Below are 17,023 nucleotides of genomic sequence, written 5' to 3'. Positions count from 1 at the left end.
ACCAAAAACTTTAATAGTTTTAACTCACTGTTGTAGAAGTGTATAAGTATGCTAAAAAAAAAACCGAAACGTATATTGTCCATATATCTGCTAGCAAATCATATGTATATCACCTACACACTGGTCGGTCTGGTTTTTACTGCTCACATCGTACCCTTTTGCCCAACCAATACTTACATCTCGCTCCTTGTAGACTGGTTCGACATGCTCGTTGCTGCATGGTTTATTGCCAAGCTTGTGGCACTTTTTGTGCACCAGCAGCTTGCATTGAATGCACTTGAATCCCTGCCGACCCAGACCCCAGATACGGTCATGGCAAAAGGCGCAGAAGGCTTTCTGTGGAAAAGGAAGAGAAAAAAAAATCATAGGATCATGTAAAAACTGTACGGAAGCAAAGGATTTTTGTGTGGAAGCAACAAAAAAAAGGGCTTCCGGTAAAGGTAGAAACTGCCCGATGCTTTGCACACGAGGATAAAAATTAAATTTGACGGCTTTAAATTAACGGACTAATGAGGTTTTACCCGAGGTCTGTGCAAGGGTACTGCCTTCTACCTTCACCGTGGCGTGTAGAAGCAATGTGGAAAAATCAAGTCTGTGGAAAATGCTTTTTCTTGCACATTTTGTTGCTCGTTAAATTTCATCTTCCGCACCCGTTATCGGCACGCGTGCACACACACACACTCGCTCAACATTAACCGTGCAAAGTCTAATGAAGAAAATTCAATAGCCTGGAACGGAACAGGTACTTTGCTGCTTGCTGTTCTGGGCTCCGGCAGCCGACCCGATACCGCCCGATCGCAACACAGCCAGCCAGAATCAACCGTACCCTTTCTGATGATAGGATTAAGTTGCCGCTGTAACAGCTTTTCCCGAAGCGGGATCGATGGAAAGACTGAAGAGATTGTTAGTGGCGGTATACTTACTCGATTGAATCGCTTCGCTTGGAAGATGTGTCCATTTATCCGGTACAGTTTGCGCCATCTTCGAGCCCCTCGTCGGTAAATGCTTCCTGTGATAAATGAAACGATAGAAAGCGAAGAACATGAATAACACAGTATTATTCTTCAAGACCACTTTTTACACAGAACTTAAATCAAATGTCTCTATTCACAGATAATAAGCGATATAACAATGTTCAATTGGCAGTGTTAGTAGCAATATCCCGACGATACGGGAATGGATCCGAGGCTTCTAGAAGAATAACGAAGACTCTCCAAATATCTTCACAATGCATATAACAATCCTGGATATAGAAGTGTTAAGGACTTGCAAGACTACAGTTAAACGTTCCTGGATTATGTAGTCGTTCGACGAGTTCAATCTTCATGAAATTAAACCCTCACAACTACAAGGAGACTACAGCACGAAGAAGAGCTCAAACTAAACCTCAAGATACAACAATCGTAACCAAGTGCTCTAGTTTCATAACGTTTACTTCACAAATTGAACGCCATGTGACGTGAAGCTCCAAAGAATTGATGTTACCACGAACAGGCTTGTACCCTAACGTACTCCAATCTGGCCATAACATGACAACTCGACAAAAACGCAAGAGATTCCAGTTCCAACAATGGCAAAATTCAAAGTTACCCAGTTTCTAAAACAAAAGGTACTCCAAACCTCAAACCTGCGACCAAGATTCAGACATAAACGCACCTGATATACCGCACAACAGAGATTGTTACAAAATTCCGCTCATACCGGTGTTTACCGATTCGCTACTAAACTCGTCGTCGAGACGGTGCAGCAAGATGCTAATATTTGCCTTTTGGGAAGGTTTTACAGAACTATGTGCACGAGATATAGAACCAGGTAATAAAATTAGAAACGGGCACGCATCCGTGTTGTCGGGTGTGTTGCCTGTGTTGCCGAAAGCAGTGCTACTACTCTACTCAACGATCGCTAGCAATGGCGATATAGACCGACAACAATGGAGCTGAAGGAAAGCCGCGGACGCGGTTAAGTGAATTGAAATGGGAGACCTTCTAAAAGTTTTATTTATTGCAAAAGATTGCTGAGGTCCGGTGGCATGATGGAAGTGGCGCCGATCTTCACGGATCAAGTCGGATACGGCCAGGCCGTTCTAACGAGAGAAAAAAAATACATAGGATTTCTGAAACAATCATGTTGGAAATGTATCTGATAAAAGGGTGGCAGCAATAATAATGAAGAAGAATAAAGTGGGATTACAACACATTTATATAATCATGAAACTGATCATGAGTACATTATTGAGGGATTTCACATGAAAAATATAATACAAAGCAAATAATTATTCTCATTTTTTAACCTTTTAAACAATGGCCGTTTTTCACGATTAAAATAAAAACTCTTTATTAAACGCTGTTTTGCTTTACAGGACATATTTGCAAAAAAAAAAACATGTTAGAAATAAAAACAACGTCCCATTTCATCGTCGTCGTGCACATCATGTTTAGCTTCCTTCGAAGCGCTTACAAGAGAAGTTATCTTCAACTACACACAGCACCAACCGTTCGTTCGCTTACACTTCTGGGAAATCCAATAAACGCAAACTAGTCGGTCGAAATCCGCTTGTCCGTGTAAAAACGCTCCGGTCACCCTTTTGCCCGAGACTCGGACCTAGTACGAGTTGCTCTATCATCACCAACAAGCCATTTAGCGCGATGATGTAAAAGGTAGACGATGTATTGGGAGCAACAACAACAAAAAACTACAACGTGAACAGGAGCCTTCCGGCGGAATGTACACCGACGCTTAATGCGCATCCCACTCACAGGGCAGCTTCACTGTAACCGCATGGACGGGATAGCGCGTATCAAGCTCGCCAGCCAACATCCCACACCGGGGTAAGGATAATTGGATTAAGTCAATTAAGCTGTTAACTGCCTAGAGACGCGCGTACCCACACAGGGAACTGTTCCGATACCGCGATGGACGGGAAAGCAACGAGGTTTCCACGTTGGAAAGACGAAACAACGTTCATGATCAAGGAATATTTTTCCTGCGATTGAAAACGAGCTCCAATAGACACGGTGCAGCGTTTGCGTAGAACATAACAGGTTAATTAAATGATTGATGATTTCTGACTTTCACGAAGTTCGAGAAGGTTGGAGAGAAAATCCATAAAACAAAATTGCTTTTATACAATTATGGTGGTTGGTAGTCAGCGAGACTTACAATATAAATAGCTTATTGAAAAGCATTTTTTACATAATCATGTCTTTATGGTTTGAATCTCCCATAGTGCATTAAAACTTCAGTCCCAAATGGCAAACAGTGGAAAGCATTGGATTCGATAAAAGGATGCAATTTATTCTATTACACACGCCTAAACGGACCCATTTCCCGAGCTCCGTACACCCTTGCACTGATGTAACGAAGGCTCCATGCACTCGCTATAATTTAGACACCAAAGTAAGAAAAAAAAAATACCCCCAAAACATAAAACCTCACTTCGGGCATACGCCCCCACTCACGCCCTAAAGGGTTGTGGTATTAATTTTCAAAAATTTGCTCACGGTTCACGAAACGAGCTTTGCCTGCTGAAACGTTCCTGGGTTGCTCGTATCCGGACCAAACACATTCCGTTATCCTCGATCAAAAAGTACATTCCGGGTGGTGATATTTAACATTTCACATTCTCATTTCTACCCCTTCCTTTACCTACCTAAATTTCCATCTTCCGGGATGCGTTTTATCTCGCTCGTTTCGCCGAACATACCAGAGATATGGATGCCACCCCCACAGTAGGGGCAGTGGGGCTAAAGGCAAAAATTAATATTCCATTACTGTTATCCATTCGTTACCCTCTGGCCCTCTGGTTGCCCGTTTCATTGTATTCCCTTGTTTAAATGCTACCAATATACCCTTGGTACGTGCTGAAGGGGAATGCGATATTATATCGAAGCTTAAAACTGGAGAACACAACCACCCGATAAAATGCAATTTAGGAGATTGTGTGAAAATGCAAGCAGTATAAATGCATTATCGAATTATGCGAGCCGAGCTGAACGAAATGTATTACATCATATTACACAAACGCCCGGCAGTAATATCCAAACAAATCTCCTCAAGTAATCAAGGGGAAAAAAACTATTAAACTGATACCACTTTTTCTGCCAGTATAACGCTCTTATTAGATGTCCCGATAACACTATGGGCGCCAAACTTTCAATCCTGTTGCATAAACAGATTTAAGTACGGAAGCCGAATTCATATGATTTCATCGTGCGGCATATAGTGGGGCAAGTAGTTTAGCACACACATAAAATCTCAAAGTTGCGCTCAAGTAGGTCGACATACTCTAACAGCAAACTGCACACAACACAACCATTAAAACAAAAGCTCTTATGTATGGTACACATTTTAATAATTGCTTGTACACATAACGTAAACTCTGCACGATGAAGACTTGCACTGTGGGCATCACATGGGCCCCCGTTGTCGATGCCCCGAGATGTAAACTACCGAAGCACGTTGTTAAATCGAAACAAAAACACAACGCACCATAAAATTCACCATCACACCCTGGGGACAACAGCAACAACAAAAAAAAAACTTCCGTTCCTCCCCCCAGTAAAGCGCACCATCCAAATGAGATTTACGCATTTTCATCCGACATTTTGAAATCGTGCATAAAGTTTTGCATAGTAGTTTAAAGAGAACGGGAGCGTTCCCAACTACAGCACAATGATGAAAAATGGAATGATGGATTTCTCGCCACCGAACAACCTTGTTTTCAATGACTCAAAGGGTAAGTAAAAAAAAAGCGATGTCCCATTTAATCGTCCCGTGCTGCCAACTCGTTTAAAGCTTCGTCCCGCATTATTTCGGTGGTCCGGGGAAAACTGTTTTAGTTTCCAAAAACAAAACCTGATAACAAGATTTAGCGACCTTTCGCCTGCCACATTTCTAAAATATGCGAAAACGAACGGCGCTCGCAATATGATGCAGGATAGGAAAAAGGGTTCGGTCGCGTCGGCAACTTTTGGCTGGCTGTGTTAAGTACATTATGCATTAAAAATTCAAAACCCTCACCACCGGGCGGTTGGTTGGAAGTTTGCCCGTTTTGCGTACCGGAGCACCGTGTGCAGGTTTTCCGACCAAAAGTCTAAAGTTTCCCTTCGTTTGATGGCAGATACTAAATTCATAATCCCCGTTTTCCTGTGGGATGCGGATTAAATGTGCGCCAACGGTTGCCCGGTCGCCAAATGCGGAGAGGAAGACGACTTCTTAAGCAGGTCGGCTACAGCCAACACATCGTCACAGGGCCTGTTCACAGTGTAACAGTTCGTCACAAATCCACATTACAGCTTACTTTTCGGCAACCACAGCATATGGTTCAAGCGCGTCATCAAGCCGAGTCGATAAGCGACAAACCTGACGATCGGGTTAAAAGGATTTCCACTGCCTAATCTCGGGGGTAGAGAAGGGGTGGAAATCCGACAGTGGGACAAGTTGGGCGAGCTTTTCCTTTGCTACGACTTGAGTAGCAGAGCGAGACGCCATCTGGCGTCCGTTGACGGTAATTCATCTCTTTAATGGATTCTTCGGCGAATGCCACAATCAAAACGTTACACAGAAGCCACACTTTTTGCTAATTCTCCGACGCGTGGTTTCAACGCGCCAGCATTGAAGCGTACGGTGGTGGCGAACCTTCCCCGTTCACCCTGCACTAACACGGGTAGCATTATGTGCATAAATTATATGTGCTCACTTTTCCATCGTTCGCTGACAATTGTCCAACGAGCTAGCGTTGATTTGAGGTTTCCATCCGCCAGTGGGACTACAATTAACCGTCGGTGGCGCGGGAACGTAGCAGGGCCAAGGTAGGGGAAAAGAAAAATTAATTTATCATTATATCTGCACACTAAACCAACTTTTACTACCCGCAGTGTACGGGTTACAGCTGAAGGCACTGTGCTCCTTTGTCGGGAGATCTCTGATTCAAGCTTTCGGCATAAACTCGCACGCTTGTCGCCGCATACCGAAAAGAAAGCTCTTTAATACACACGAATACACACGAGCTGATGAGTGGCAAAGAAAGCATATGCTCGATGGTCCCAGGCGCATTATGAAAGCACGGGGCAATGAATATTATGAACAGAACTTCTGAATATGATGTAATGTACCACTTTAACTCGCAAACGGTGCATTAAACACAGTACAACACGAATCGTTTGGAGAACGAATGTATCTGATGGTGAAATGTTGATTACATCCGTGCGAATAAATTCTCCGTACGTCAAACGCATTCTAACTTTCGGTAGAAACTTTGATGAGAACCTTGACACAAAGATGAACTTCTTAACACGCTGAAGGTCCCCCCCGAGTATTGTCTGGCAGGATTCGCTGGATTCTTCTTTATTGGCACAACAACCTCTGGAGTTCTAGACCTGCCATTTCTGGCTCCCTTTGACTTTATTAACTCGTCGCCGGAAAATCAGTCCTGCATTTGGGGGATTGGTCCGGATGGGATTTTGGTTCGGTTCGGTTCGTGTGAAGAGCGACGCCGCTACCAATACACCACGGGGCAACCCCATTACCCCATGATTATGTGGGTTTAAGATGGTAGGATTTCTTTTCCCTACCATTGTTCATGTTTCAGGTGGTCTTACTGTAATAATAGCTTAAAACATGTTAAATAACAACTTTCTTTTCTATGGCTAAATTCATGCTTGAGCATAAATTTGAGGGTTGATGATTTAAAAATACCTAGAAAAATTTGGTTAAGTATTTACGCACGACCAATTGCACAAACATAGACTAAACGGGTGGGTCCCTCTGTTAGCATGGACACAAATAAACTACTGTAACTAGAGATAAGTAAAATTAAAGAGGTTTTTTTTCACTTTGAAAGATACTTTAATTCTGGGATTTAAAAAATTTGTTACATCACTTCAGCTTCAATGTAGTAAGATTGTAGTATTCAACAGAAAACAACAGTTTTCCCAAATGCTTTGAATGCACAGAGGTGTGTATTTACTCAACTGGAAGAACTTAATTACTCGACAAGTTCAGAGATGTTCTAGAATGATAGTGTTTTCGAAAGCAGAGCCTTTGATGATCCGAACACAAATATCCCACACAAAGGCTTAGTAAGCACGAGTAAGCAAACATGCGTGTGGTACATAACACAACCTACATTCAGTTATCGATCAATACCCGGTGCAGAATCCGATTGCTGTTGCATCACCTGTTGGCAGCTGAAATGGGTGTTTTGTTTCGTGGAAAAGCAGTTCGCAACGTCCGTACCATCGATTCGTTGTAGCCGATAACAACAAAAAAAAGCTGATACCAAATATAGTACCGAGAGCAAAAGACGACACTCTGACTGTGGTCTAATCGAACTGCTCGCAGTGTGCTTCAGAACCATCCACAAATCAAATTCCAAAACAATCATCTTTCGACACACCAGTTGCTTTGCTGCGAAGAAGAAAAAGTCCTGAGAACGTTACGGAAGGATTGACGTGCTGTGTTAGAAGGCGGAACCACCTTTTGCTGGATTGAGATAGCAGAGAGGGGGGGAGAGGTTCACCATTGTGGGAGGAACAAATCAAACATCAACAACCATCTACGCGCCAAAGGCTTCAGGTTTGTGGCCCCTGCTGCCTCTGTTCAAATCGCGATTGCTCAAATTTACATAGAACAATCAATCGGAACAGATGCAACAGAGCCCGCTACGACAAGCACCAATGTCGATCCCTCCAGGACGACTTCACCGATCCATCATCTCGTCACCAATGGAACACCGAACCGTTGGTTCCATTTTGGGAGATAGCTTTTTTATTTCCCCCAGCAACGAGATGGTATGGATTTTCGGAAGCTTGTTGTGTTTGTCTTTGCCAGCGAACAGTGAACTGGTCCGATTCGGAAGTACTCCGACACCAGGTTAGCGTGCTGGAGTTAGCGACTGGGGGGTCGTAAAAGTTTCCGGATGTTTGTGCTGGCTGATTAATTTGCTCTTGGGGAAGTGAAAACCAGATTTGTTCAATTGATTTTTCCAACGTAGACCAGCAACAAGTAAGAAAAAAAAGGTGAGACTTTACTAGTGCCAACTTCCCATCCTTCAGGTTCAACCAGAACATCCATGCAGGTCGAGCGAAAACGGGCATTAAAACTCTATTTGCTCAACAATTTCTGAGCTGATAAATGGGGCTAAGAAGAAAAAAATCTAAATGAATTCCATTAATTTTTCGTCCGTTTAGTTGGGCATGAAGATGAATTATAGTTTTATCGTTCGCTGAATACAAATGTTTGCCTTACCTAATACGGATGCTTTATTTAATTGGGCATTAAAGTTAACGACCTTGCGATCAAGGTTCACACAAGCTGTTACTGGAAAGCTTTAAAGTTTTCAGACACTTTCAACCTATACTAATGAAGATATTTTACTGTAATATTTGCTGAAAGCACAAAAATTAAAACATTGTTGCAAATCGAATAATGGAGTACTGCTACCAGCACATAGGAGTGGCCGCTAACACCATTAATTAACACCAGGATCAATCGATCAGAAGATCAAAGATTGTGGCGAGGTAAAGTATATAGCAGCCAGGGTCGTTTAATTACAGAGGTTGTTACGTAGAATTACCACCCTACTGAACGGACCATAATTAGATGTACTCATACGCATTAGCAATTAATTTGAGCGTCATGAAGAAAGTGTGAGATTTAACACATTTGACACACGCGATTTTGATTGTGCAAAAAAAAAGTTGGGTTACCATGACACCCCAAACAAATGAATTCTGCCATTATATAGGCCGGTAAGAATGGCACAAAGCTCATCTAGTTTCGCAAAGCGCACAGCTCAAGATGAGGCTCGCATGGGTCGAAAGCACCCGGAACAAATTCTTGAACCACATCTCACACTACACGGAGCGTTCCGACTTCTTTGTCGTTCTGCGCTATTTTGAGCAAATTTATGCGATCCATTACAATGCTCGCAGCTGGCGCGATCGTACCCTCTGGTACCACTACCGTGCGCTCTACGTACTGATCTACGTGAGCTACGTCTACAAAACCCACTGGGTAGTGCATCACTGGCAGGACAGCCTGACCAGCGCGAACATTTTCGGTGTGCTGTGGTTTTTCAGTGCAGTTATCTTACGTGTTGCCATCCTTGAATGGCACTATCCGCTAATGGAACGTTTGCGAACCTTTCTGAACGATCACACCTACCAACGGGACATCCCATGGGCAGTGGCAGTGCGGGCAAAATTCTATCGACGTACCAATCGGCTGGTTCTCGCCATTATGGCTATCAACTTTGCCGAGATCGTATGCTTCACGGCGACCAACGTGATGAAGCTGGACGACTTTATGCTGCAGTATCGGGGCGCGACTTACGGTGGCTGGCCGGTGCAGGTTGTGTACGGTGTGCTCACGATGTGCTGGGGAGGAACGTACTGCACGGGCTTCATGATGTGCTATTTGCTGATGTGCGTCTTTAAGCTGGAAATTGACATACTGATACATTCGCTGGAAGACCTTGGTAAAAGTCTTGGTGCTGAGCGAGAGCTGGGAATGGATGGGGGAGATACGTTTTGGGACAATATTACGCATCGCTTAAGGCCACACATGTACCGACTGGAGGACTTGTTGATGTAAGCAAATTTCACTGTTGTGCAACGCACAAGAAAAAGCATTTAATTCCTATTTCCGGCCCATACGTTTCGCAGCCATCTCCAACAACTGAAAGCCGTTATTGGACCGATCGCGTGTGTGCAATACTACAGCACATATCTTGTCATTGCGGACTGCTGCTTTATTCTGGCATCGCATGATCTATCCAGCTACTCGATCGTTTACGTCATCTCCATGATGGTGTTTCTAACCGAATCCTTCTTTCTGTGCCATGGTGTTGAAAATTTGAGAAACCTTGTGGGTGAACATTTGCGGAGTAGCTTGACTAATATCTGTGATCTGATTTGGCCCTTCTCTCATTCCAGAAACCACGCGTTGCCACCGTTTTGTACGATTTCGACTGGACGCTACAAATGCGACGTTATGACCAACGTTTCGCACCGCAGTACCGCCACGTTAAGCGAACATTTCTGCTGATTACGGCCCAATCCGACCGTACAATCCAGTTCAGCTTTGCCGGCATTGGGGAAATCTCCATGAACAGCTTTGCGGAGCTCTTGGAAAAGAGTTACTCGATGCTTACGTTTCTGCTGCAATTTGCCAAGTAGAGGCATACACATTTCGCTTCGAGGTCCACAGCACATCACATTATATAACACAGCAACCGACCACCGCGACATATTCGCAATAACAAAGCCCTTTAGCTTTTTTAGCGATTAGTTTTGCCACCCAGGCACACTGTCACGTCGTCACGCCAAAGGTCTCGCGACGAGAAGGGAGGGAAAAAAAAAGTAGCACATCAATTGTAGAAAACCACTTTATTTGATTTATCTACACGGATCTTCCGAGGATCTCCCTTTTAGTCCGCAACCATCCTTATATGGGCATTCGCCTTTCCGGCAAATAAAGTGTCATAAACAAATTTCCACTGCAATTTATATGCTCCGTGCGCCTACGGGCGAAACCAGTAGAATGTACCGAGGACGCACCTAAAAAAAAAGTAGCTTCAACTTTGCCCAAATCACACATACTCGCCCTTTTTTTCTCTCTTTTCACATATTCGCACATTTCAACCCCGAATGGATGATCAACATATTGGAACATAGAGAGCTACTCGAAAGGGAACCAACGTTATCGGAGGTGGTCGTGTTTTTTTTTTTTGCGTAAACGTCCAAGTTTTTTCGACTTCAGCCTGGAGGAGCTTTTTTTCATTTTTTGTTCTATTAAAGTCGCCTTTCACACCGCGCACCACTTTATTGCGAAACTTTCTCCCATTTTGTGCATTCAGCCCGATCCGGCCTTAGGAAATCGTACGGCCTGGCCCCAGGCCAACGGAACCGGACGATGGAAAGGAGCGTTTTAGATAGTGAGAAGGTGTACACGGGTGGCCAAACCGTACCATTTATGCTTGCCCAAGCACCACACACACCGGCATTTTTTGTGCCCCTTGCCGGCATACACATTTCCATACCGACCGAGGAACGAATTAAAAATGTCCTTTTTTGTTCATCGAGCCTTTCGTTATTTTTCACACATTTTATACATTTTGCAAATGGTAGCCAGAAACAGAAAAAAAAGAATAACAACTAGATAAGCTTTCATCGTACGTACAAGCTGTGAACTTTCCGTTGGCAACTGGATGCACAATTTGCATACGCATACGGGTATGGTTTGTACGTGGTACAAAATGTTCGCTTTTATCTGCGCACCGAGAGTATAACATAAGCGCTTTGACTTGTTTTCATCACATGTCTACATGGGCATGAATGTTGGCTGGTAATATAATTTTGTTTAGTGTTGAAATTTGGACTTAGGAAATAAAAATATTTCACTGGTGGAGTTTGTTAAATTTTATGGAAACATAATGGAGTTGGATTTAACATTTTTGTTTAAGTAGTTCATTTTGTAACAAATAAGTAACGAAAACCAAAAGCACTCAGTGTACACCCGTCAGTGTGCAGGAGATTGATGTGCCAACACCGTCATTACATCGTCCTCAAACAGCAAGAAAAAAAAAACAAAAACAAACCAAAACCGATTGATAAAACGTAATATTTTGCACGTAATTTGTGCCAGCTTACCAAAAACAACATTCCGCTGATCGAATAGTAAACATCGTCACTGGTGTTCATTTCCCAGGGTAATTCTGCGTTACGCACCAACGGACAAAACGGACAGGCACGCAGAATTTAAACACGGCGAAAGGCGAATTATAATCAATATGCGAACATGTTTAATTTGCACGTACGTGTCCGGCTGCTGATAACAGTGGAGCAGACATTGCCACCACTGCATTTGCGCACGGTTAAAAACATTTTCGATGTTCGGCGATGTTAAACTAATTTATATTTTATTATTTTGCGATGCTTTCCGATTGGTTTTAATTAAGTTTGACAGCTGAGCAAATCGTACCCTGGAGAGATTTGTGCAATAGCAGGGTAGAAAGAATGGTGTTTGTTTACTAGGCCTTACTTTATTTTAACTCCTGGGTGTTATTGGAGCTACTCAGACGAGAATTTTTGCAAAATAAGACAATAAAATAACAATAACAATAGACAATAAACAAACAATAAAATAAGATTCTATTCCAAATACTCAAAACATTAAAAATATATTAAAAAACAAATGAGTGTAGATTAGGGTAAGTAGAAAAAAAAAACAGTCAATTCTCCCCAAGGTAGTATCTCTCAAAGATAGCAAGTCTCTCTAAGATGAACATTTTTGACAGTTCCTTCATTTTCAATACATTGTATGTCTCTCAAAGCTGCAAAGTCTCCTCAACATCACTTTCTCTAAGCTGCACATAATGTTTGTACACCAATGCATCTCTGAGTCGTGTTTTGGGGTTTGCAAATGACAGCTCGTGATGGCTGCGTTTACAGAGCATGGTTGAAGACATTTGCCACACATAAATGGTATATCATCCAAGTGTTTTTGTTTCCCAAAGCTGCAAGTATCTCTAACAAAGCGGTCGATTCAGCTTGCAGCTTTGAGATGCTTGACTGTATATCCAAAACGATAATATTTAACACCTAAAAAGGACATCAGACATTTCACTTTACTTGTCTCAAAACACACAAGCATAAGGCATTATACGCATATAATTACTGCATCGCAATTACGATCAGATGAGTAAGCAACATTTCGAGCTAAATTTCCTGCAATTTTACATTGGTCCAGCGCCTGAACGACATCGACGATGCTGCACAAAACGCTCGAAAATGAGCCCCAGAAGAAGATGCCTACCTTCGTCAATCTGCCTTAGACAATGCGCAGATTACTTCCTTCCGCTAGTGAAGTTGCCTCCTTGTTTAGATAAATAGATGGTTCGTATCATTGCTGCTTCCCAGGGATAAAAGGGACTGTCCGGTAGCCCGAATTTCATCCTGTCCGGACCCCTACTACTACCACGCCGTTAGTTTATCTTGGTCGCTTTCGTTTAGATTGCTGCATTCCCACAGGCAACCGGAAAATTGGCCAGCATAATCTAACGCATGCTTCGGTTGCCAAGAAGAGAGATGATTTAATTACAATTTCAAGCTCATAACAAAGCCGACGGCTGGTGTGCTACCTGCAGCATAAACACTGCAACAGCAAGTCCATCAAATGAAGCTAAAATTGACCAGCCAATCTCCAACTCATAACTACATCGTAGAACCAGTCTACTCACCATTCTTGACAGGTTGCATAGCACTGTAGGCTGTAGCAATTCTGCTAATGCTAGGCCTTCTTTCTCGAAAGTCGTCAATAAATTAACCTTATCCTGACTACCTGCCTGCAATGGAATTGGCTTGGGGGTATAACGACGAGAAATCCCAGATGTAATTTTCCTAGCTCTCACAGCACCTAACCAATCCCTCAAACAGTCACTCCAAGGTATAATACACCGTGCATTGTTTCGCTAAACTATGCTGCCACGTCAGGACAGCTGGAAGCACTTTAAAGTGGCTTCAAATCGCTGCTTCGGGATGATTCCTCCATCCCAATCGTACGATACCCGCCTCATTTAAAGCTCTCTAAAGCTACTAGGCAGCAAAACTCGACCAGGACATTCTCGGAACGTTGAATTCGTTAACTGGATCAGTGATTCCCGCAAAGAGTCCACGTGTTACCATGCCCGAGCATCGGCTGAAGCACAGCTGAAGCTGAACAGGAGCAGTACGCGAATGAGCAAAAACACATGAACGAGCGCACACATATGGCCACGATACCAATCAACGTCAATGTAAATCAACGACTACCAGCGGTAAGCGCACCCCGTTTTCCACGTTCACGGCCAGCAAGGCAGCAGCGGGTCGATCTGCATATGCCACCACGCCTCCAAAAGCGTCTAAACCCAAGAAATGAATAAACTATCACTCGAGACGCCCCGTATCTACCTCGTCCCATCCCGTGGCAGACGCGTCTCCTGAGAACAAGCGGAAAACAAGGCGGCTTTGACCGTGATTGCGCCACTGATTTTCCATTGTGTCGCCATAGACAGACGGTGTGGCTCGTTAGCGCGTTGCAAAAGGAATCGGTTTAATCAGCTGGAAAATCCCCTGTCGGGATGTATCGCACTGGGATACACGGTCGTGAATGGACACAATATTCGCACGCGGGACGCTGCGTACGGCCTATCTGTGCTGCGTCCATTGCGCCAACCCGGGGGGAAGTGCGTATCCATTAATTCGTGCGATGGAACCGAAAACACACGCTGAAGTGCGTGGAACATATCGTACAGCTTGGATTCAATCGGATCGCAATGCACTGTTCTAACGGATCCAAAGGATGGCTCGATGTGCTAGACACATTGCTAAGGCTATGCATGATCCGCGCTAAACCAATGCCCCGAAGTCATCGTTAGCGTTTGGGCTGCAACTTCAAAGGACGAAACGATCGATAGGGTTTGCGAGATTGACCATTCTTCCGGGTATTGTGCAGCTATCGACCACTTCAGCTATGAACAAACAGTGGCCAAACAATGGATTTCTGCCATAGAGTTATGCGACTTTGATAACCTTACACACCATTTACGAAATCTACTAACTCCTATTCGCTTATCAACTTTGTTATCTTGAATGATTTATAAAGAGAAATAATTGTTTGATGTTGTTCGTAAGATGACAATAAGGAGAACAAATGTTACCTACAAATACGACTCGTTATTCAACTACTTTAATCATTCCATTGCCAACCACTTTTGCTTAGATTTAATGTTAACCCGAAGTTGTAATTTTAAGTTGTGTTAAGCTTGAATCTAGAATTATTTCGCTTTGTATGACTTCAACCAAATCGAGAGATAGTATTGCATGCAGAAATACAATTTCAAATTATGCTTTGAAATCAGCGTAAAGGGGAGGGCTTGCAATGATACGCGTACCGACCCGCAGATCAATTCCACCTAAACGGATCGACTGCCTAGTGGCGCGGAACTGCAGATTATATTTTGATTGCGATGCGTTGCGTTTCATTTGCATTGCGTGCCGTCGACGACACGATTGTGGCATACTGTGCGTGAAGGAATCTACGAAATCTACCCTCCCGTACAATAGGGCAAAATTCCCTTCGTTCTTTAACCGCACCACGCAGAAAACGAGGTTAATTGAAGCGTGCACAACCATTCCCCGCCGGTGAGTATGTTCTCATCGGGAAAATTTCCTTTTCAGCTCGGTTGCGATTTGCGTGAGATTATCACCGCTTTCCGGCACGGCGAAAGGCACAACAGCCCACGCACGAAGGCAGCACGAATGCGGCATGCGTGAGTTGACGTTTACCTTCACGCAATTAAGACGCTTCCTGCCATTGCCGTTCGGCGTAATTGCGTAAGGTGTGCGATGATCAATCATGGGTTGGGCCGAAAAATAAAAGCACAAAACTAATTATTCAAGGCAATATCAATGCACTAAATCAATAACCATTTCGTTAATTACTTTCGGTAGCTGGATGTACATGTGCAAGGTTTGTTGAGAATGTCCTTCAAAATTGATGTTTTATATGCGAAAATGTCATTCTAGTCATTAAATACAATTCTTTTAAATGCACTCGAATCACTCGAATATTATATAGTGCTAAACTAAATAGTGATTGCTAAACGCATGCTAAGCTAAAGTATTCGAAGAAATTATAATTTCATTGCTATCAATCCAGTTTCAATCTTGAACTAGCCTGCAATAAACAATGAATAAATTCAAGGAATTCCAAGGAAAAGTAAACCAAAACCTCCCTTGGTAGGCTGTAAGGAAAAGGAGGAGAATCAGAATGCAAGACTCGACATAACGATCAATATGGTTACAAACTAGTGATGGAAAACTTAATTCTTTTCGAGGATTCAAATCCGAATTAAACGGTTAAAATGAAGATTTAACTCTTAAACTCATTCTTCAGGATTTCAATTATTTCAACTCAGCGACGAGGGGGAGAATTCTGCGGCCTTCGTCATTCAAGAAGAGTTAAATCATATAAAATAATTAAGATTTAACTTTTCACGGTGACCTTCAACTCACGATCTCAATAATGAGTTAACTCTTATGAGAGTTAACTCGCTTTTGTAATTGAGTGCATAGAAATATGCATTATAAAAAATCAAGTGGTAGCCATTTAATTGGCTGCTTCTTTTGTACTCAACATTGTTCCACATGTACGTTACGATCACAATGTTTAGCTCATCATATTCTGTTTCTGCATTTTTATTTATTTTCCAACACTATGCCATAATTTACAATGACCATCCCGCGATAGGCGAAAAATGGGATAGGACAGGCGATCCACAGAAAGGTATGCAGAGCGAAACGACTCTAGCGTCACCCAATTGGCAAGCACTGCAAGCTGTTGGCGTTAATCGAAAGCGGAAAATAGACGATGAATCACAGCACCTGGCGTGGTGTTCGTGCGAAGAAAACCTCCATGCATTATCCTGTTTGCTGTTTTGCACGATGGAAAAGCTTTTCTTACCCGCCCGCTTTAAACCCCTTTTGTTCACGGAATACCGATGGCACGAATGCGCCAAGACGGTAGATTTTTTCTATATACTAACCTACCTACCAAACGGTTGCATGGGGTGGCAGCTGCAACGAAACCAGTTTCTAGAACGTTACACAGCACCGGTATGATTTATACCGGAACTAAAATTTATAGCTCCTAACCGCGTCGAAGATGGCCTTCTCGCTTTCTCCTTACGGTGTGGTGGCGGTGAAATGTCGCAGAATTTCGGCGAAGTTCCGATATATGCGCACAGCCTGCCGATATACTATCGAAAAACATAGAACACACACGCTGGTTGAACGGATATCACCGCGACAACGCACCACGACGATTACTCGGTCAGCAAAGCCACCCGTTGGCTACGATATCCAAACCAACACCGGTCGAACCTTAAGTAAAAAGCTTATTTTCTTCACTCTAATGAAGATCATGAAGCTAGTTATGAGCCCTTGTCGGTCGTTATGCTGCACGCCCGTTCGCCGAAGCTGTC

General features: G+C 43.2%; 1 protein-coding gene across 1 annotated transcript in view; it reads right to left on the bottom strand.

Annotated features, from left to right (window-relative positions):
* Positions 1-17,023, bottom strand: part of LOC128718480 (atypical protein kinase C) — a 66,310-nt gene that overhangs the window by 8,484 nt on the left and 40,803 nt on the right. The window contains exons 4-5 of the mRNA XM_053812102.1: positions 924-1,009; positions 155-336 (exon numbers count right to left, since the gene is read on the bottom strand). Coding sequence (XP_053668077.1) covers positions 155-336; positions 924-1,009 — 268 coding nt within the window. The remainder of the gene's footprint in view (positions 1-154; positions 337-923; positions 1,010-17,023) is intronic.

Source organism: Anopheles marshallii, chromosome 2 (assembly GCF_943734725.1).
Source record: "Anopheles marshallii chromosome 2, idAnoMarsDA_429_01, whole genome shotgun sequence".
NCBI classification, from domain to species: domain Eukaryota; kingdom Metazoa; phylum Arthropoda; class Insecta; order Diptera; family Culicidae; genus Anopheles; species Anopheles marshallii.
Note: the sequence above shows the minus strand (reverse complement) of the source record. Positions and strands in the feature narration are given on the sequence as shown.